At 38.9% G+C, this 21,786-nt stretch overlaps 1 protein-coding gene across 5 annotated transcripts; it reads right to left on the bottom strand.

Annotated features, from left to right (window-relative positions):
- Positions 1–277: 277 nt before the first annotated feature.
- CNOT8 (CCR4-NOT transcription complex subunit 8) lies at positions 278–21,556 on the bottom strand. 5 transcript variants are annotated; one of them, XM_020974590.2, is made up of 7 exons: positions 21,453–21,556; positions 15,943–16,132; positions 13,471–13,664; positions 11,144–11,305; positions 10,420–10,564; positions 3,904–4,014; positions 278–1,755 (listed from the first exon to the last, which is right to left on the bottom strand). In XM_020974590.2, exons 2-7 carry the CDS (start codon positions 16,057–16,059, stop codon positions 1,606–1,608), a joined length of 879 nt encoding a protein of 292 aa, XP_020830249.2. In that variant the 5' UTR covers positions 16,060–16,132; positions 21,453–21,556; the 3' UTR covers positions 278–1,605. The 5 variants fall into 5 exon arrangements, with proteins under 5 accessions (XP_020830249.2, XP_020830250.2, XP_020830254.1 ...); XM_020974591.2 differs by having other exon boundaries at positions 15,943–16,060; positions 21,453–21,553; XM_020974595.2 differs by lacking the exon at positions 21,453–21,556 and adding an exon at positions 20,564–21,161 and having other exon boundaries at positions 15,943–16,060.
- Between the last annotated feature and the right edge of the window lie 230 nt (positions 21,557–21,786).

Raw genomic sequence — 21,786 nt, 5'->3', positions numbered from 1 at the left:
GCCAGAATACAACAAACAAGAATTCACAGCCAGTCTTAAAAAAGCATCACCGTAATTCCTTGTAGCAAGTATATCAACAATTTACGAAGGAAACAGAGACCTCACAATTGGCAGAAGGTCCAACTGTAAACAAGCAGATGTGTATACAATCACAGTTTACAAAAATAGGGATATGTGGGCACTGACAAAGGGCACTGGGATTGTTCCCCCATCAAGAGAGGCTGAGTATAATGTTCCAGGGCCAGCAATCTGCAGCTGGAAAAGACAAAACCATACCAGTGGTTAAAAAAGTCTTTATTTTACAAAATTTAAAACATAATTTTTACAAGCATTTTAAATACCAGCTTATAATACCTGAGACATGTTTAAAGTACCACAAATTGAATCTTCCATAAGCTTGTTAAAATTGAAGGCTATCTACTTCAGTGAGTAACTAGTTTCATTCCCTCCAGTGCAACAGGGATTTTGATCTTCAGAAGAGTCCACACTGCAGTTATTCAAGAAACAGATAACTTAATTCTTGAATGACTAGATTTTAAAACAAGAAGAAAAATAACTGTCCTGAGCTTTATACTCCAGATGTGGGAATATTACTTTCAAGAAAACTAAACAAAAACTGAATCCCTTTGCTGCCCTTCTTACATTTAACACCTCCTCACCTTACCTTCAGACTCACTGAAAGGAAAAATAAGGGAGAATGAAAAGAAAGAGAAGTGCTAGAATCCCAAATGCCCATCTGAAATTATTTTCCTGTTTTGGAAGACGGTTGGTCCAGAGTTGCTGTTTAGGGAACAAAAATTGGGAGGCTTTTCTCTCCATCTATTCCAAGATGTTTTATCAAAGTAATACCTAAAAAGACTTCAAAGGAAGCACACGATACAGCAAATCTCTGGCATGATGGAACAATGTGCTTAAGGCATCTGAACGGCCAGATACTGAGTTCTGGAGAATGCCATGACTGAAGAGCAGACCAACAGTTGATTTTTTTTACTTTTAAGAGAAGAAAGTTTCCATTCCAGCAGTGAGCAAGCAGTTCATTTCTGTGTAATATTAAAAAAAAAAAACAGTAGACATAACGAAGAAAAAAATTCCCTCAGGAGAATTTAAAAAACCAAGCATCTACAAACTCAGCCACAAATACACCATTTTATCCTGTTTTCACTGGCAGCTCTCAGCTCAGCTAGGTATCAGGTAAGTCTTCATTCTCAGAGATGAGCCACAAATTTTAAAATGAAAAGAGTGACAACAGATAAGAGTTATATACATTTTACTTGTTTGTTTCTGACTTGTCCCTGATATTAAAAAGGTGTCCAGTGAGCCATAGATGCTGGTGGTAGATGGCAACTAGAGAGGAAAGGACTGGGGGTGAGGATGGGGGAACACTTGTTTACAAATTCAGAGTGAAGTTCTTTAATCTGATCTAAAATGAAGACATCATTTGTCTTCAGTAAAACAAAAGTCCTTCTGCTCAATGCAGACTGTAGAAACATTTCACTCAATAGAAGCTCTTTCTGTTGGGAAAGGAGAGAGATACACACAGAGACCAGTCAGGACAGCAAGCACCAGTACTGAATTGGGCCCATCCTGCAGAGCCATTCCCTGTCATCACTGTTGCATGTTATTAATAACAGCCAGTGTGCTCGTTTTCTCCTGAGCAGACTCCACGTCTTCATTCTGTTTCTGTGCCACTCCTGTGCCAAGGCCATAGAGCCGTCCACAGTACTTAGCATCATCAATACTGTCCTCAAAAAATAACTGGAGAAAGGACAAAAAGACCACTATAAGAATAATAGTTAAGATAAAGCCATTTAAAAGAATAAAACATTCTACCACTCACCTTTCTCACAGCCCGATATCAGCATAAGGCTAAGCACAAGGGCCTATAATACTGAATAATTTCAGTCCCTACTGGCTTCAAATGGCCATATACACACCCTTAGGAACTTTCCATTCCTTTAATATTCACTTCATTGAGTAATAACTGCTTCCTAACTAGAAAAGGACTTTGCATAGTTTGAAAATATTTTGTTTGCAAAACAACTCTAAAGAAAGGGGTGGGGGCAGCTAGGTGGCTCAGTAAGTAGAGCACCGGCCCTGAAGTCAGGAGGACCCGAGTTCAAATCTGGCCTCAGACCATGTGACACTTATTAGCTGTGTGAGCCTGGGCAAGTCACTTAACCCCAATTGCCTAAAAAGGAAGGGGTGGGAGTCTAATCACCATTTCAGAGACATGATGTGGTAAGTTTGACACCAGAGCTTCACATCCTACCTCCAGTGATCTTTCCAGTAGTACACCACGCTACCTTCATATCTGGAATGTCTCAGGACTGGGAGAAGCTCAGAAGGACACGCCTTCCAAGGCGAGTCACAATCTCTCTGAGCCTCAGGTGCCTTTCTGTGACTAAAGTAAGTACTTTATACGCAACAGCGCTATTGTAAAGATTAAACAAGACAATGCAGGTAAAACACTTTGGCAAACTTTACAAACAAATATTCCTTATTCCTACCAGACTTTTCCCACCTCCCTTTTGGCTCAGATAGTGTCCAGTTCTCCTGACTTAATGTGACAAGATGCACCACCTCCTACCAAGTCGTAAAGTCAGTGCCTCAAAAGCATCCACATCATTAACATTTCAATTTCCAAGGTAAATACTGACACTTCAGAAAGCCGTGTGTTCTAAGGAAAGAACATTTTGCTGGAGAATCAAGACTTCTATATTCTAGACCAACTCAGACTGTGTGATCTTGGACAAATCATTTTACCACAATTTCTCCATTTGAAAATGAGGTTGGACTCGATGATACCTACTCTTTTCCAGCTCTAACATGCTCAGATTCTACTTCAAAAAACAACTGAGGAGGGCAGGCAAATAAGGAGCCTAAAATGGAGGTTCTTAATTAGGTGGCTGCAGAGGATTCTCAATACGTTTTACAATTAAAAGGCTTCTGCATAAATAAAATAAATTGGTAATCTAACAATTTCTTTTAAATCAGCAATTAGTTTCTTTTGGCAGTCTTAGGAAGGAAGCAAAACACTGAATGGATTACAACTTGCCTGACTATCTACAATATTTTCACATTAAAAGACACTGGGCTGCTATCACAGTGTTAGATGTTTCATTTATCCCTCATATTGAATTAAACTATTTGAGTTCCAGAATATCTTGTTATGGAAGGAGAAAGAGACTTGGAAATTTTTTTTAAAAATCATATCACTTTTACTTCTCATTCCTAAAATTGAGGACAAGATACTTCCCTTCTCTGAGATTTAGTTTCTACTCCTATAAAATGGTTGTTGGGGAAAAAGCTTTATAAAATTATAAAGGGCTACAGCAATGTGAAATATGAAAAATTAGGCAAAGTGTAAAATGCTATTATTCCCCAAATGCCCTCAAATTCTAATGGAAATAACAGTGGCCCCTTAAAACTTCAAAAAGGCCTAGAAGGAAACACAAAAGGGTGTCATTTGCTTGTTGTTTGTTAATTCTTTTCGTTCTGTCTTATTTTTTAAAAGCTAGGTAGTGTTTCGTATATGATTGTTTTTGTTGACTATTATAATCATCATCAGGGCAGCTAGACAAATATGGATGGAGTGCACAGAGTGCCAGGTCTGGAGTCAGGAAGACTCCTCTCTGAGAGTTCAAATCTGGCCTCAGACACTCACTAGCTGTGAGACTCTGGGCAAATCACTTAACCTTGTTTGCCTCAGTTCTTCATCTGCAAAAATGAGCCAGGGAAGGAAATGGCAAACCACTTCAGTAGTATCCTTGCCAAGAAAACCCCAAATGGGGCCATGAAGTGTTGGACACAACTAAAACAACTCAGTAAAATACTCATCATCATGTTGGCCCCTGTTATCTGAAGTATCTGAAGGCAGCACTTGTCACCTCTGCTGAGCCCCACCTCTTTCATCCTGAAGAATGCCATTCCGGTGAGCAGCGAGTCTGAGCCTGCCTGATGCTGCCTGCCAATTCGCTGCAAATCCAACTGATCAGCAACTTCCTGAAGACCTCCCTGCGGTTGGAAGGAGGAAAAAATATTACAGAATCAAATATTTTATCTGAATAAACTAATTCCATTCTTTGAAAAATGCAGATTTGGAACCTGCTTAACCCTTGATCTGCCCCTGGCTTCATCCCAGGGGGCATCTCCTTCCTCCACTTATTAAAGCTCTTTTCTTCCCCACATAGTATTTATGTTCCACCCTGTTCTTCTCTCTTTATGTAGTTACTAAGTCCTGGCTTACTCTAAGATCCAGACTGCTATAAAATACTAGCATAAAAAGAATGACAACTAATCAGTATCTGAATATCAAACCTTACAGAACATAGAGACTGGGATGAAAGAAGCAAAGTGGCTCCAAAGACAGCCAGGTCACAGGTAATATGTCCTCCTACCCTTAATTTTACTGCTCCAGGCTTTAATGCATCACATAAAAGAAAGAATGCTCTGACAAAAATTTAATGGACAGACATCTACTACCTATGCAAATGACAACATCAAGGTATAATGCCAAAAACACTCCAATAAAGAAAGTCAAATCGCAGCAATGTGAAAAAAAATGTTCCCAATCACTAATAATAAGAGAAATGCAACCCTGAGGTTCACCTCACACCCATCAGATTGGCACAGATGGCAATAAAAGTCTGGACACCTAATTTAAAAAATCATACACAAAGATGGTCCAGATCTATTTAGCATCAGAGAGCAAAGTAAAGATTGAGAGAATATACAGATGCCCTCCTGGGGGGGAAAAAAAAAGGAAAAATCCCAGGAATATAATATCCAAAATCCAGAGTTCTCACGACAAAAGTATTGCAAGCACCTAGAAAGAAGCAATGCAAGTAGCAAGAAACCAGTTAGAGTAACAGAAGACCTGACAGCTTCCACTACACATAACAAGAGACTCTGGAGTACAGTATTTCAAAAGTCAAGAGACTTACAGCCAAGGATAAAAATTATCCTGCACAACAATGTAAACAATGACACACTAAAAAATCAAAAGTCAATGTAGCAAAAGTATAGAGATCAAAGAGGACTCCAATGAAGAGTATGAGAAGACACCCCGAACCCAAACCCCTTTGTAGAGGTGGGAAGTCCATATGTTTTACACCTTGCACAGGTTTTAGACTTTTTTCAGTGGTATCGATTATTTGTGCTAGGTTTTTTCCCTCTTTAAAAATTACTATTTGTTTTATGGAATAGCTCTTTGGGAGGGTGGAGGAATGCTTGGACAACTATAACAATGTAAGACAGTGATGTCAAATAGAAAGAATCCTTGCAGGCCACATATTGACTCAGAAAACCACACACTAGGTTATGTTGTATTTTTATTTATTTTGTAAACACTTCCCAATTTTAATCTGGTTGGGGCACACTGTGAAGTTCTGATCTGGGGGCCTCAAGATTAACACTTCTGATTTAAGAAAAAGAAGATATCAATAAAAACATTAAATAAACAAATATAGATAAATGAAAAAATGAAAGTAACTAGCAAGTGTCAAAAAAATTATCCTGCAAGGCTGGTCCTAATCCTACAGGAAAATAAATGGATAGGGGACTTTAAAGAATAGGGGACATCCCAATATGACAAAACAGGAAAATGATAAATGTTGGAGAAGATGTGGGAAAATTGGAACACTAATGCATTGTTGGTGGAGTTGTGACATGATCCAACCATTTTGGAGAGCAATTTGGTTTTGGGGTTTTTTGTTTTGTTTTTTGGGTTTTTTTTAAGGCAATTGGGGTTAAGTGACTTGCCCAGGGTCACACAGCTAGTAAGTGTCAAGTGTTTAGTCTGAAGTCAAATTTGAACTCGGGTCCTCCTGACTTCAGGGCCGGTGCTCTATCCACTGCGCCACCTAGCTGCCCCTAGAGAACAATTTGGAACTATGCCCAAAGGGCTATAAAAATGTGCATACCCTTTGACCCAGCAATAGCACTTCTAGGGCTATATCCCAGAGAGATCATACAAATGGGAAAAGGACCCACGCGAACAAAAATATTTATAGCAGCTCTTTTTGTGGTGGTAAAGAATTGGAAATTGAGAGGATGCCCATCAACTGGGGAATGGCTGAACAAGTTGTGGTATATGAATGTAATGGAATACTATTGTGCTATAAGAAATGATGAACAGGCTGACTTCAGAAAAACCTAGAAAGACTTGTATGGTCTGATGCTGAGTGAAGTAAGCAGAACCAGGAGAACGTTGTACACAATAACAGTCACATTGTGTGATAACTAATATTGATAAACTTAACCCTTCTTGGCAATACAAGGATCTAAGACATCTCCAAAGGCCTCGCGATGGAAAATGCTATCCATAAAGAAGAAAGAACTATGGAGTTTGAATGCAGATCAAAGCATACTCTTCGCTATTTTTTTCTTCTCTTGTGTTTTCTTTCCTCTTTCTGGTGGTTCCTCCTATTGGTTCTAATTCTTACTTACAACCTCACTAATGTGAAAATATGTTTAACAGAAATGTATATGTATAGCCTATATCAGACTGCGCACCGTCTTGGGGAGGGTGGTGGAGAGAGAGAGAGAGAAAAAAATTTTAAACTCAAAAGCTTATGGAAGTGATTGTTGATAATTCAAAATAAATTAATTTTTTTAAAAAAAGAACCTATCTAATAAATACCACACAATGTTTAAAAAGAAAAAAAAATAATCAGGGACATCAAAGCATTTCTGATGAAAAGACCACAATGCTAAATGTTGGAGAAGATGTGGGAAAATTGGAACACTAATGCATTGTTGGTGAAGTTGTGAAATGATCCAACTATTTTGGAGAGCAATTTGGAACTATGCCCAAAGGGCTTTATTAAAACTGTCCATACCCTTCGGCCCAGCAATACCACTTCTAGGGTTGTATCCCAAAGAGATCATACAAATGGGAAAAGGACCCACATGAACAAAAATATTTACAGCAGCTCTTTTTGTGGTGGCAAAGAATTGGAAATTGAGGGGATGCCCATGAATTGGGGAATGGCTGAACAAGTTGTGATACATGAATGTAATGGAATACTATTATGCTATAAGAAATGATGCATAGGCTGACTTCAGAAAGACTTGTATGGACTGATGCTGAGTGAAGTGAGCAGAACCAGGAGAACGTCGTACACAGTAACAGCCACTTTGTGCAATAACTAACTTTGATAGACTTAGCTCTTCTCAGCAATGCAAGGATCTAAGACATCACCAAAAGTCTCACGATGGAAAATGCTATCCACATCCAGAGAAAGAACTAAGGAGTTTGAATGCAGATCGAAGCATGCTCTTTGCTATTTTCTTGTTTTGTTTTGTCTCTTCTTTCTTGTGGTTCCTCTTATGGGTTCTAATTCTTCTTTACAACATGACTAATGTGAAAATATGTTTAATAGGAATATATATGTATAGCCTACATCAGAGTGCTCACTATCTTGGGGATGGAGGGAACAGGGAGGGGGAGAAAAATTTTAAGCTTAGAAGCTTATGGAAGTGACTGTTGATAAATCAAAATAAAATTTTTTAAAATGATTGTTGAAAAGACCACAATGGAATAGACACCTTGAAACATAAACATAAGAGTCAAGATAAACTTAAAAAGGTAAATTTATCTGAGCAATTAGAAAAGATTATATAATAATTAAATGCTAATATTCCAACAGAAGAAACAATAATCCTTTAGAACCTTATGTCTACAAATGATACTGAATAAGTTGAATAAGAAACACAGAAGTCTTGGGGATAGAATGGTTCTGTTTTGAGAGTTTTAAGAGAGGAAAGAGAAGGGAACATAAAAGGAATATACTGGAATAGAAAGGAGGAAGGCAGTGAAACTGGTAATAGTCATAACTGGAGTATGGGAGAAGAGTAGACAAACTTAAAAAAGGGATGAGGAAGTCAACATGGGATGAATCTCACTCTTATCTAAAATGAACAAAGGAGGGTTGAACACAGAGTTTGGGGTTGAAATACTTCAAACAAGAGGTAAACAGGATCAGGGAGAAGAGGGAAGATAATACTAGAGGGGATAGCAAGCAAAAACAGACTTCCTGAAGGTACATGAACATAAAATTAATGCGCAAACAAAAGACATTATTTCAAAGAATACTGAGTAGTTTAATTAACTGACACAGAGGGAAGTGAGCAAAACCAGGAGAACAGTTTATGCAAGAAGACTAAAGAAAAACAACCTGAAAAACTTCCATGCGCCCACCAACCATGTTTCCAAAGAACCTAGAATGAAGCATGTTACCCACCTTCAAACAGAGAAGTGACAGACCAAAGGTGCAGAGACATAGACTTTTGGACATGACCTCACCATGTGGATTCGTTTTGCTTGAAAATGCTTATTTGTTTAAAAAAAAAAAGGACTAAAGAATTTTCCCTCTTTCTTTAGGTTAATTGGGGAAGAAGAAGTGGTAATAGTGATGCCAAAAAGAAGAGGGTCATTGTAACTTTTTTTTTTTAATGCACAGAAGAAAACAGAAGAAGTTCAGAAGGAAGCACATACAAGCAAGGCCAATTTTTAAAGTAATGTGATTATATACTTTTTTTTTAAAGCAAGCAGTGTGAAATAAAGATTAAATTTCATGTATAATCTTCTCTTTGTGCACTGCTATGTGTACAGAAATGATCTTTTTTGGTATTTAAATTCCGAATTTTAAAATATTATGACAATGTCTTAATCTGAAGTACAACACTGAATCAATTTTGGGGAAAAGTCTTAATTTCCTGAAACTAAGATTATTAGAGAAATCAGTCTTGTTTATGGTGATCAAACTAAATTTTATTTTGTCGTTTAATGTCTTTTTCGTTTAATCCAACTAACGGTGCTATCTTTTTGTTCTCCTTTGAGCAGAATGAAAAAAGGGGAATCCTTAGTGAGAATAGTTAAGGGAAAATAATTGGTTTCAGGAAGGTATTTCCTCCAAGGATATGCCAATACTGTTCCATCTAGTCAATCAAAACCCCTAAGTGTAAACAATATATCTTTGTTTTACTTTGCTGTGGAGTTTCATCTTTTGTTTCACAATTACTATTATATATAAGTCGGAAGTTGCTTGGGGAAAAGAGGGTACTGTCATTAGCAAGAAATTCATCTAACCTCTCTCCAAGCAGAAATAATTGCGTTTTTAAAAAACTGTCTGTGAAAGATTTTGGCTACAACTAAAAGTATGAATTGTTTTCTTCTTCAGGACTGAAAAATAGTCACTATATTTGATCATTAAAAGGTCAATGGGGCTGCCAAATAATTTCAGTAAAGTAACAAGAGAAGTGAGACTACAAGTAGCTGATGAATATTTGACGATCAGGAACAGAAACACTGGATACAGAAAACTTGGGTTTGTTTGCTACAGCAAACAAGTTTAGCTGTCAAAGTGAAGAAGCTAGCTACTGAACAGGAGTAATACAGGAGAATTAAGGGAATTTTTTTTTTTTAAGGACTAAGGACATGAGCATTTTTACAAACAGATGGGAGTCAGTGATGACGGAAAAATTAGTGCAGCATTATTGCTTGAGCAGATACCTGGAGAAGGCAGAAGAGGACAAGTTCAAGAATATACACAGAGTAATTGACTTAACAAGTAAGGACACCTCCTTTGAGACAGAAGGAAAAAAGAATGGGAAATTATGCTAAGAAGTTTTATAAGGGCTGAAGGAGCTCAAGTGGGATGACTTCAATCTTACTGGAGAAATAGAAAGATACAGTATGTGCTTTATGTGTATGGGGAATGGGGAAATTAGGGATCTTAAGAAAGAAAAAGTTTGGAAAAGGCACTATACAAAATGAGAGGAATAAATTAGAGTAGGACTACAAAACAGTTATGAGGGCCTGAGGTTACATAGCATCAAGTTACAACCACACCCTACAGCAATATCATGAAACTCCACTGGGGCGGGGACTGGGGGGGAGGTAATCATTTGGCCCAAACCTTATTTATAAAATTGTTCCTATGGAACTATCCCCTATACTGTTAATTTACCTAATGACAATGTTCTGTTTTCTAAGCTGTTAAAGAGTTACACTAATACTTAGAAAAGCAGTATTATGGGAAAGTGAGAAAAGCGAAGGTCTGAAAGATCTGGGTTCAACTTATGCCAATTCTGATGCTTTCTAGATTTCCACGAGAACAATTCTATGTCCTTCTATAAGTCTCACTTTTTTCATCTGCAAAATGAAGATAATTTGTACTATGCACCTCAAAGGGTATTCTTAGGAAACATGCTTATAAAACATAAAGAACTACAGAAATGAGAGTTATTATTAATTAGTTTTCTGATTTAAGTGCCAAGTAAAGGCTAGATTATAAATTTGTTAACTGTCTTTCCCTGTTATAGCTATTAGCTATTTTTAGGGTCATGATATTTATACTTTTGTGAGTAAATAGTAGCTAGTCTTACTCAGCTACTGATACAAAAAATCATTTTTACCTTAAGGTTTTTGCAACTCTTCATCAAGTATTTCACATCATAGATAGATGGGAAGAAGAGGTTCAAAATATGGAAGAACTGATGCTCTTCTGCTGGTAACCGGGAATCAGTTAGCAGCTTTACCATGTAGCCAAAATCATAACCACTGTATGGGAGGAATCAGTCACTGCAGTTAAACAAATGGCAAAGGTCAGAACCTGCTACTACTCTGCCTCTCACAATTTATTATATAAAAAGCTAAGGCCTATTTTTCCAAATTTCCAAAATATTCCAATTTTTTCAGTTTAACTAAACTCAAAAGTGAATAATCACATAATAACTGATCATTAGAAAAAGTTATAGAAAAAATACTAAAATATGTCATAAGTAGATTTTATATGAAATCAGAAAATGCCCTCTCTCTAATGAAGGGACAAATGACTTCACAGTTCAATTAGAATAATAGCAAACAAGACATAATGTGCTACCTTAGAATGGCAATGCCCCAGCTTTCTCACTCCCCTAGAATTACATAAACTGATGATTACCAAATGTCTTGGGAAATCACCTATCACAGGCCCAGTTTTTTCCTTAAACTGACAAAACCTAAGAATATGCAACAAGTCAACATCCAATTCTAATTACTGTCACTGATGACTGAAACAGAGAACACCACATGTCAAATTCATTCTTATGCTAAGACCTAGCGAGCTCATTATTTATTTAGGCTCTTTCTAGGACTGACCTGTGAAATGAAAGCCATTTGATGTTGTCACAGAGAACTACCCCTGAGGTCATGAGCAGTTCTGCAAAGTGCACAGTGTCAATACCTTCCTCTTCATGCTTCTGGAACTGTAACCCTGAGTTAGCAAGGAGATCTATAGAGTCCTGGGAATACATGTCCTCTCTAAAAAAATAAGGCATTCACTTATAAGTGATGTAAAATTACAGCTGTAATTTTAAAACATCAACAGTATCATATATACAGAAAAAAAATTTTCTAAAATGATTTTTCGAAGACTGCTTTGGGGTGCTTATGTTTTTTTAAAGGTGAAATCAACTTCCCCAACAGATCTGAAGAACATAACAATAATTCTCTGAGATAAAAGATGCATTCACAAACAATTTGTTAATCTAGATACCAGAGGAGTCATGAAATAAGCAATGGAATTAAGTTTCTGACTCACTCCAAGACACACTGCCCTCTTCCTTTTATTAGGTTTGTATACTTATACTCGTATTTGGACTGGACTCCTAGCAAGAAAATTCCCTCTACTATATGAATCAGCATCTGCTCTTCAATTTCTAGTCTTGGAGAGTGGCTGTGGGGTAGCTGAGGTTAAATGACCCAAGGTCACAGGCAGTATATGGGTCAGAAAGGAGACCAGAATCAAGATCTTCCCAGGGTTTGCTGAGCTCTCTATCCATTATGTCATACTGCCTTTAAAACTCTAGACTAACAAAATAAAGTCACTAGATTAACCAAAAATTATTTACAATTTTCCCCTATCTACCAAAAATTAGTACTGCACTGCAATGTATTGTTCCACCTATGCAGCTTCGATGTAATGGAAAAAGCACTGCATTTGGATTCAGGAGATTTGGGTTCATATCCTAGCTCTATCACTACCTACACTACATTGAACAAAAGTCATTTAACCCGAGTGGATTTTAGTGCATACATTTATGAGGGTGTTGGACTAGATAAGTGGTATCAAACTTAAATAGAAACAGATCCCTGCAATTGCATATTGACTTAGAAAACCACAAATTACATTATCTATGTTGTACTGTATTTTTACTTCTTTTGTTCAATAGATCCCAATTACATTTAAAATCTGGTTCTGGCTACACTAGAGGTTTTACACGAGTTTGACATCTATGGACTAGATGACCTCTGAAGGCGCTTCTAGCTCCATATCTCTAAGCTCCCTTCCAGCTCTAAACCCTACAATCTTATTCCCTTTTTTTTTTTTTTTTGCTAGGCAATGGGGTTCAGTGACTTGCCCAGGGTCAGACAGCTAGTAAGTGTTATGTGTCTGAGGCCGGATCTGAACTCAGGTCCTCCTGACTCCAAGGCCGGTGCTCTATCCACTGCGCCACCTAGCTGCCCCCGCTACAATCTTATGTAATTGTTAAAACATACTCTACTCTCCTTTTCTCTCTATAATTTTCATCTTGTCAGAAATGATATGCTTTTTTTTACCCATTATTCAAAGCCCTCTCTATCTTCAAGAAAACTCCCGAGTGTTTTTAAGAACTTATTCCTGAAGTCCTTTTCCCCATTTAAATAACAGACATCTGAATAAGACTATGGCCTTAATGTCCTTCTAAAATAGGCCAGACCATTACAGTAATCTTGTCTACTTTTAAGAAGTGCATCATAAATTTCCCAGCAAAGAAGTCTCTCCCTCTCTCTCTCTCTCTCTCTCTCTCTCTCTCTCTCACACACACACACACACACACACACACACACACACACCCTCTCTAATGAAGCCAAATGGTTGAGGAATGGTTCAAACTATGGAACACATTGTAATTACATGCTAAGAACCATCAAGAATAGAAAGTATGATGGAAAAAAGTTACTCTATGAAGGCCTGCTCTAATGCTTCATACTAGCACATAGATTGTAAATGCAGGACTTCAAAGGATATGTTAGCAGAACACAAGCTCTGTCACGCTCTATCTTTCTGGAAAGGTTTCAAGTACCAGCCCAATGACATACGGTAAACAGGGCATTCAAGTACTATCCTAAATCCACAGAAATACATCATCAGGTTGGATGAAAGGTAATGAATTTACACTAAAGTGTACAAAGATTATGATCTGGCACTGGTGGAGAGAACAACCCACACCAACAAATTTATGGTTTCTGTAAGTATTGAGATTTTAATACTTGACCCCTGTAGGTCCAAGTATATCTTAGGTTTGAATGTCATGTTCAATAAATTATAAAGTTTAAAATAAAAAACTGGTTCAAAAAATGAGAAAAGAACCTAATAAAATTACTAGCAATCACAAATATGCCAGTTTAGCAGGTGAGGGAAAAAAAAAACACAGACAACTTACATAAGATTGAATTTGAAGTTGAACTGCCAGGTGTTGATTCCAGAAGGATATTCTCCTTTCTCATTTGTGAATGTGAGGCCCAGCTGTATAATTTTAAGGAGGTCAACATTACACCGAAGAAGCTGATACTGGTAGTCTATGGAGCTTCGAAATTCCCCAACTGGTCTCACTACAACACCTGGAAATTCTGTGTCCTAAAAGAAGATTGAAAATGCATTTCTCAGTGCAAAGTTCTGTAAACTAATGGCTACTAAAACTGCTATCTCATCTATATCCCCAAGGGTTTATAAAACTGTGACCTCAGTTTATATGCATATATGCATATTATATGTGTGTGTGTGTATATATATATATATATATATATATATACACATGTATGTAGATAATTATTATGTAAATATGGGTTATTATACAAAGTAGCACAGTTAATCTTAGTTGTGAAATAGTTCTGACACTAAAAGCAAGTGGGCAGAAATGGCTAGAGACACTCACTATACAAGTACAGAATTTGGGTGTCTGGTTGGGGGGGAAGAGCGCTGGATCTGGACTCAGAACCTGTGTTCAATCTAGTTCTAACCCTGGGCAAGACATCTAAGTTCTCTGTACCTCATATTCATCTGAAAAATAAGGGAACTGGACTAGAAGACTTATAAAGGCCCCTTCTAAATCCATGATCCTACTTAACAACAAATTAAAACACACACACTTATTAAGTGCCTGCTAAGAAACAACAGGGCTCTGGGGATACAAAGACAAAAAATGAGATTGCTTACATTCAACAAAGATGAAATGTGATAAAGGAAATGGGGGGGGGAAGGAGAGGAAAAATTAAAGATATAATTTTAAAAAACATACTGGGGGGAAGTTTCAGATTTAAGAGGGGAAGATTGTTGGTCTGTTTGAACACAATGAGGCAAAAGAGCATAGGACAAAATGACAAGACAAAGTGTTTGTATCTTACCTATAGGTAATATGAAACCCCTGAATGCTTTTGAGCACAGGAGTGCCTTGGTCAAACTTCTGCTTTAGGAAGATTATTGTGAGAGATTAATTCATGTGGCTATATGAAGGATAAATAGATAAAGAAGAGACAGAAGGTATAAAAGCCACGACTATAATTCAGACGAAAAGTGAAAAAAGATTGGAACTAGGGTGGTGGCAGGTAAAGTGGAAAGAAAGCAAAATATGCAAGAAATATTACAGAAAATTTTTTTTTAACTTGACATCTGAGTGGATGTGAGGGAATGAGCAAAGGAAGAGAAAGTCGGACCTTGAGAGACTAGGTGGATGGTAGTGCCAAGTGGCACAGGAGAAACAGACTTTATAGAAAAGATGACGAATCCAGTTTCAAACATGCTGAATTTACATTTAGCTGAAGCAGGCAAGGGGAAATATAAGACTATCATTCAGGAATGGGTATAGCAGATATAGATCAACACTACTAGTGAACAATAAAGCTAAGTGTGTTAAAGGTCAGAAGAACTACAATGAGAAAAAGAGTGAAAACTGGAAAATACAAAGGGTTTTCATGGGGACAGTAAACTGAACCAATTTAGCCAGGTGAAAATTTTCATAGAGTCATGGAGAATAAGGCCAGAAGCAGGTTGGTGCCAATCTATGAAGTGGTTTTTAATATCAACCAAAGAAGTCTGGCTTTAATTCCTATTGGCAATAAGAATTCCCTGAGGGAGAAGCAGCATTGTGTAGCAGAAATAACAATGGATATATAAGACCTGAGTTCAAGTCCTACCTCTGCCTCTTAATTAGTTTTGTGATCCTGGGCAAGGCATGATTTGATCAAAAGCCTGTTTCCTCCTCAGTAAAAGGGGGATAATAATACTGGTACTACTTGTGTCACAGGGTCGTTGTAAGGAAAGCACTTTGTAAACTGTAAAGAAATACCTATAGAAATGGGAGCTATTGTTACTGAGGGTTGTAAACTGAGGAATGACAGCAGTGTTTAGAAAATTTAATCTGGTAGCATGTGTAGGACCCAATGAAGAGGGGACCCTAGAGAAAGTAAAGTCAGTCAGGGAGCTATTATTATATTTACTATACAAGCAGTCCAGGCAGGAGGCAAAACAGGAGGCTCTGCTTGCCAAAACCTGCTGCATTCTATGTCCTAGCTTCTACACTGATGTGTTTCATAAAAGCAGCATAATTTGCTATCCAGTTTCATATAACTTGGTTATATTATGCAGGAGTCAGCAAACTACAGCTCTCTGGCCAAACTGGGCTCACTGCCTGTTTCTGTATAGCAAGCTAAGAATGGTTTTTACATTGTAAAATAAAGTTTATTATATTTAAAAATGTAAAAACCACTCTTAGCGGGCTGTATAAAAATAGGCAGTGGGCTACCAAGGCTGTAGTTTATCACTCCCTGGTCAGTCAAATTTACTAATTAGAATGGTAAATCTGATTTTCCTCATTTCAACAACAACAGATAATTCAAAGACAGTGCAGCACATTTACCATAGCAATATAACTGTAACTGAGCACAATTTCTCGGATCTTCCTCATCTCTTCTTCTAGGTTGCTGGCCCAGACTTCACAGATAACCCGGTCGTTCTCCACAAGTGCTGCAGGCATCCTGAAGAAACCCGAGAAGACACCTTCAGCTAAGACTGGATGACAGGACAAGCCAGAGAGCTGCAGTTCTGATCTAAATACAAAAACATATGCTTTGAAATGGTGAGTTTACTTCACTGCTTCCAGAACCTATGATTTCATTTTGTGCCTAAAAACTCCACCAATGCTGAATCACGGTCCATTATGTTTTTAGTAGATGGTCTTCAAGAGCTGCTATGGCTAAAACACTTATCACTCTATTATCAAACTAGGAATAAGTCTTGCCAAATTTAGCTAAGCTGGTCCCAAGAAAACAGATATATAACTCTGGCATCAGATAGTCCAAAATATTAGTTCATATATCAGGACAGCATACAGAAAAAGTTAAAACAAAATGTTTTCTCTGTGCTTTATTGATTTAAGCCAAAACATAAGAAAGTTACACTTGTCCTCAATCTGATAAAAACAAGGATGTTGATCACTGTTGTCAAGAAAAATACCACATAGTTTTCTAAACTGAACTGGTTCCTTAAACCAATTTTGTGGGCCTCCAGCTTTTAGAAAAGACAAATTATCACCTTAAACCAGTTCTCTGGTCCTCTCTAACTTGCCATAAAACAATGGCTAAAAGTCACCCATGACAGCAAACTTGTGTACAATTCTCACGTCACTCTGTATGACTAAACCATGGAAACCAAACTTAGAAATCTTTTACAAAAAGATCATTTCATACATTTTAGCATAGATCCAGAAATGATTGAGGCACAAAAATTCAAACCCAAAAGAGGTTGCACCAAGGGAGCAAAAAATTAATAATTTTTAACAATGGTTTTAACAAATAGTTATTTGTCAAATAATAGGAATGTGAAGACAAGCTAAAAAAAGATATTCCCCCACTATCCAAACGTGAACTAAAATTAGAGCTACCTGATAACTTAAAACATCCTCTCTTGTAAGGACAGCAGCAGCCCTTAAAGGATGAAATATTTAGCACCAAAATTTTCTATTGATCATTTGAACCTTCTTCCAACCGAACCGAAACTTAGTAACATGTAACTAAAATTTCATTTCTAAACACATCAAGGCAAGAAATAAACATTTGACATAACACCTACTACGTACCAGGCACTGTGCTACGCACTTTACCAATATCATCTCACTTGAAATATTATCGTATACACATATATGCATGTAAACACACACACACACACACATGACTACAAAGCAGAAAAAAGTGACCCAAAGATAAAAATACAAAAATTGAAAGGCAAAAATAATAAAACCAGAAATAGAAGGGTTTGTGGAACCAGCTTTTTTAAGTGGGGGAAAAAGAATTTTAAGCTATAGAATTCAACATATACGCTATGAGAAAACAGGCATACTAATGCACTGTGACTGGTCCAGCATTTATTGAAAGTAATTTGGAACTATGCCCCAAAAGTCATTAATCTGTGCATACCTTCTGACTCAACAATACTCCTCTTAGGCCTCTACCCCAGAGAAATCAAAGAAAAAGGGAAAAGACCCACATATCTAAAAATACTTATAGCAGCTCTACTTATTGTAAAAAGAGAATTGGAAACTAAAGAGATGCCTATAAATTACGGAATGGTTTAATAAGTTGTGGTCATGAATATGATAGAATACCACTATGCCATAAGAAATGAGAAAAGAGAAGACTTCAAAGAGATGGAAAGACTTACATAAATTGTTACAGAGTAAAGAACCAGAAGAACAATTTATATTACAAATATTATACACTCATGAAGAATGAAATGAACAAAATGAGGACAATTTATACAACCCTGTAAAAAACTTTGAAAGTCTGAAGGACTATGATCAACACAATGGCCATCCCTGATACCAGAGGACCAATGATAAAACATACTGTTTACTTCCTGACATAGATTTAGAGTGTGAAAAAATGAATGTCTGTCTCTATACACATATATCTTTATACACACACACACACATACATACACATATAGTGTAGAGCCAATAAGGGAATTTATTTTGTTTATGCATATCTGTTAAAAGGAATTTTTCTTTACTCTTTTTTCCAACAGGGTGGAGGATCAGAGGAAGAGCAAATAGATTTCTGTACACTGAAAAACAACTTAAAAATTGGGGTGGAGGGAATGATACAATTTCCAGATGTTACATTTATTTCAAGATGAAGTCACTATTACTTTATTTAATGTACTTGTTTTATTTTGTTACAAGAGATAGCTAATGGAGTGGGGATCTGTAAATGTAATGTAAAAAAAAACTTTTAAAAATCTCACCTAACACTTGTTACACTGCAGTCATTATATTGCAATATTCATTTGAAGGTAAGTTCAGAATGGAATTCAAGGAATTTAATTACTAAAAGTACTAATAATATCTTATTGTACAGCTGATCTGCACGTGCCAATGTAGCATTATAATGAAGTTTCAGTGTATAGGCAAAGTCCCTAGCCTAGTAACATCCAAATTTACATTAGTGCTAACCAAAAATAAGACCAGGGGAAGATTTTTACTCTACAAATTCAAATTAGATAGGTTTACCAGTAGAGATTTGAAACAGAATAAAAGTCTACATCATGAAGTGCCACAGATGGAAATTCTAAGACTTCTCTTCAAGAACACAAGAATTAACCCCAGTGGACTCTAAGTAGCCCCTTCCCTTTACCACACAAAACCTTCTAACACTTAACATACACAAGCTAGCCAACACCTTTCTTACACTTGAACATTCTTAAGGAGCTCTTAAATCATTCAGACAGTCAGCCTGATTTGCTAAGAGATGCACCAAATTGCCAGAATCAAAGAGGTCAGTTAGTGCTTGTGACAAAACAAGTATGAATGAACAGGGCATAACGGAAAGAACACTGGATTTGGAGATGAGACCTGGGTTAGAATTCTAGCTTTGCTACACACCAACTGTATAACTTTGGGCAAATCAACAATCTGACTTAAGTTCCCCACACTATAAAAATAAAGTAGCAATCCCTGCCTTGATTTTACAGAACTTTTGTACATAATTTTACAGAAAAGTTAATAACAGCTGAAATTTATACAGAGTTTCCCATCATAGTCATCCAACTCTGTAGTAGGACTGCCTTAAGGTAAAAGTTTCACCTTTGCAGAAACTAGTCCACTGCCCTATTTCTCCAGAGTAACTGAAACAATACACAACCACTCCACTTCAAAGATCACAATCAAACTACTTTCTGGGTAGCTTAAACAGCCAGGAACAGTTCACTTAAGGACAAAGGCAAAACAAAGGAGTCAAACTAAAAATGCCTTTGACATGACACTCAAATCTGGGAGGAAGCTTAAAAATGTAAGATTAGAAAGCATTTAGTCTGAACTCATTTCACCAGACTCTCTTCCTGCCTTACACAGCTACTTATAAGGGGTCAAATGAGAAGTCGGCTCATTGAGGAATAAGAGATGGCTATAGTTCTCAGCCCCTTATTATGTTGTAACTCCAGCTGACGGAAAAAAAAAATTCTGAGGTTTTCAGGTTACCTCTAGTCATTAATTACATTTAGCTGTTTCCTGCATCTTACCTAAGAAAATGCAGTATGTGAGTTTTAAAAGGTTCCTTAAAACAAAGACATCAAGGATCAACCTATCCAGGGACTCTACCTTAAGTCTATTACAAAAAACTGAATCCATTCTTCAAAAGATTTCCTGTACCGACAAATAAATAAACAAATAGAAAATGCAAATCAAACAAGAGATTAAATATGTAAGTACTTGAATGGATTCAAGATCAATGGGTTTACTTCCATCAGCAGAGATTACAACCCATCCACACCTTCTCCAGAAGGAAAGGAATGAATATTCACACCTATCAACCTACCTCCAGGCATTTGTGAAACGATACAAACACCTATCCATAACCTTCGAAATCATCCACTGACTGATAAGGCTATCCACGAGGAAGACATTAAATAAGAAATAGGGGAAAAAAAGAAAGAAGGAAGGAAGGTACGCCGGTGTTTTTTTTTAAAAAACAAGGCATCAAATTTTAGTGGGATGGATAAACAAAACCGCATCTGTTTGAGGCAGAAAGGGAAGCGAGAGACTAACAAGATGCCGCCTGTATTCTCTCCCTCACACAATTCCGGAGAAACTTGCCTGCCCGGCAGCCCCAACTGTGTCCCTTTCAGAGCGTCACGGGCGCCTAAGCTGCTTCACCTTTGGCGCTTCTCCACGGCCAAGGTCCAGGTTTGGCCGATCTTGGCGAGCCGAAGGGAGACGGGGGAAGGCGGGGGATTGATAACGAGAAGGAAAAGGGAGAGGGGCGTAAGCCGTGCAGCTCTGCCTCCTGCCATTCCTTCCCTAGGGGTCTACACCTCAAACCTTCACCCCTCTTTCCTCCTCCTTCCCGGGCTCTCTCTGCCCTCCATTCATCAGGTCCAGCTCCTTGGCCCTCCTCCAGACAATGGTCCATTCTCCCCCAACTCTCCGGCTCCAACGTTAACACTCTCCCTTCCAGACTCCTCAGGCGCCGCGATCCCGCCCCGCTCACCTAGGCCTGCTGGGCCCGCGGCGGGCGGGCGGGCGTGGGGGTGCGGGTGGGCAGGCACGCCGACAGATTCCCCGGGAGGCGGAGACGCAGGCGGAGGCTGCCCTTGAACCGGCTCCTTCCTACCGCCCGCAGCCCCTGCCCCTGCCCCGGATCTGCTCCCAGAACCGAGCGCAAGAGCGAGAGACGGCTCTCGGCCCAGAGAGGACAGGGACTTTACGCACCCCCCCCCCACACACACACACACACCCCCTTCCCCGACCAGGCTGCTCTAGCCAGCCCAGTCTCCCGACCTCGCCTACTCCCAGCTCCCTTCTGCGTCACCCGGCACGCGAGCGCGCCTGATCGGTCATGCCAGCTCCGCCCCCTTGCGCGCCCCAGCGACCTCTCGCGGGGTCACTGAGCCCGTGTCCTCCGATGGAGGCGCGCGCAGGCGCAGGGCCACGAGGCCGGCGGCTGAAATTATGGCGAGTAAGGAGAGGGGCGGTGGGGTGGGAGGCGTAGGCATTTCAGCACGCTTGCGGAGGCCACGGCCCCACGCCTCTTCGGCGAAGAATCGCGGCGAAGGCCGGAGACTCGTCACAATGCCCTCCACACCTCAACGAAGCTGTTCCCTGCCCGCGCGGGCGTCTGGCTCGAGGACAGAAAGGGGCGTGGGCTGAGGCGTGGCCTCGAACCTCTAGTAGGGGGCGGGGGTCCCAAGTTACCCCTCTCCCCGCCTGCCTTTACTGGTCTCGAATGACCATTATTGCCGTTTCAGTGCTAAGGAATGGATACCTCTTCCAGTAACGCCCCAGTTAGACTGGAAAACTGATTCCGGGACTCAGCTCCGTGCCTCCCCCTCCCCGGGAAAAAAAAAAAAGCAAAAACCGGACTACGGAAAACCCCTTACCCTGCTGCCGTTTTTGCGGCCCCCCAGTTAACGCTTCTCGGGTGAGGGGTCCGGGCCAGCCACGGGAAACACCTCCAACCCAGCCGCGATCCAGAAGCAGCGTTACCTTGGCAACGGAAATGGGAGCATTCCCCCACCCCGCCTTTTTCCTCTTGCATCAAAGAAAATTAAAGGTTCAGACAAGTGAATAGAGGGACCTTTTGATGAGAGCCCTCAACATCACAGCTTGGGTCAGACCTGAGGTCTCCCCCTTCAACCCAACCCCCAACCCAAAGCACAGATCTCACCAACTCGTGCACGGGGGGATTCCGGCTCCACGCGAAGACTTGGAGAA

The sequence above is a fragment of the Phascolarctos cinereus genome, unplaced genomic scaffold, assembly GCF_003287225.1.
Source record: "Phascolarctos cinereus isolate Bilbo 61053 unplaced genomic scaffold, phaCin_HiC Scaffold_2;HRSCAF=192, whole genome shotgun sequence".
Taxonomy (NCBI): domain Eukaryota; kingdom Metazoa; phylum Chordata; class Mammalia; order Diprotodontia; family Phascolarctidae; genus Phascolarctos; species Phascolarctos cinereus.
Note: the sequence above shows the minus strand (reverse complement) of the source record. Positions and strands in the feature narration are given on the sequence as shown.

What these genes read in the sequence shown, in the direction of transcription:
- CNOT8 (XM_020974590.2), bottom strand. Translation starts at nt 16,059, where the DNA reads ATGCCTGCAGCACTTGTGGAGAACGACCGGGTTATCTGTGAAGTCTGG. An exon ending in AAATGGCTTTCATTTCACAG is followed by an intron (nt 10,565 to 11,143) that starts GTCAGTCCTAGA and finishes CCTCCCATACAG; the next exon opens with TGGTTATGATTTTGGCTACA. An exon ending in AGAGTTGCAAAAACCTTAAG is followed by an intron (nt 4,015 to 10,419) that starts GTAAAAATGATT and finishes TTCCAACCGCAG; the next exon opens with GGAGGTCTTCAGGAAGTTGC.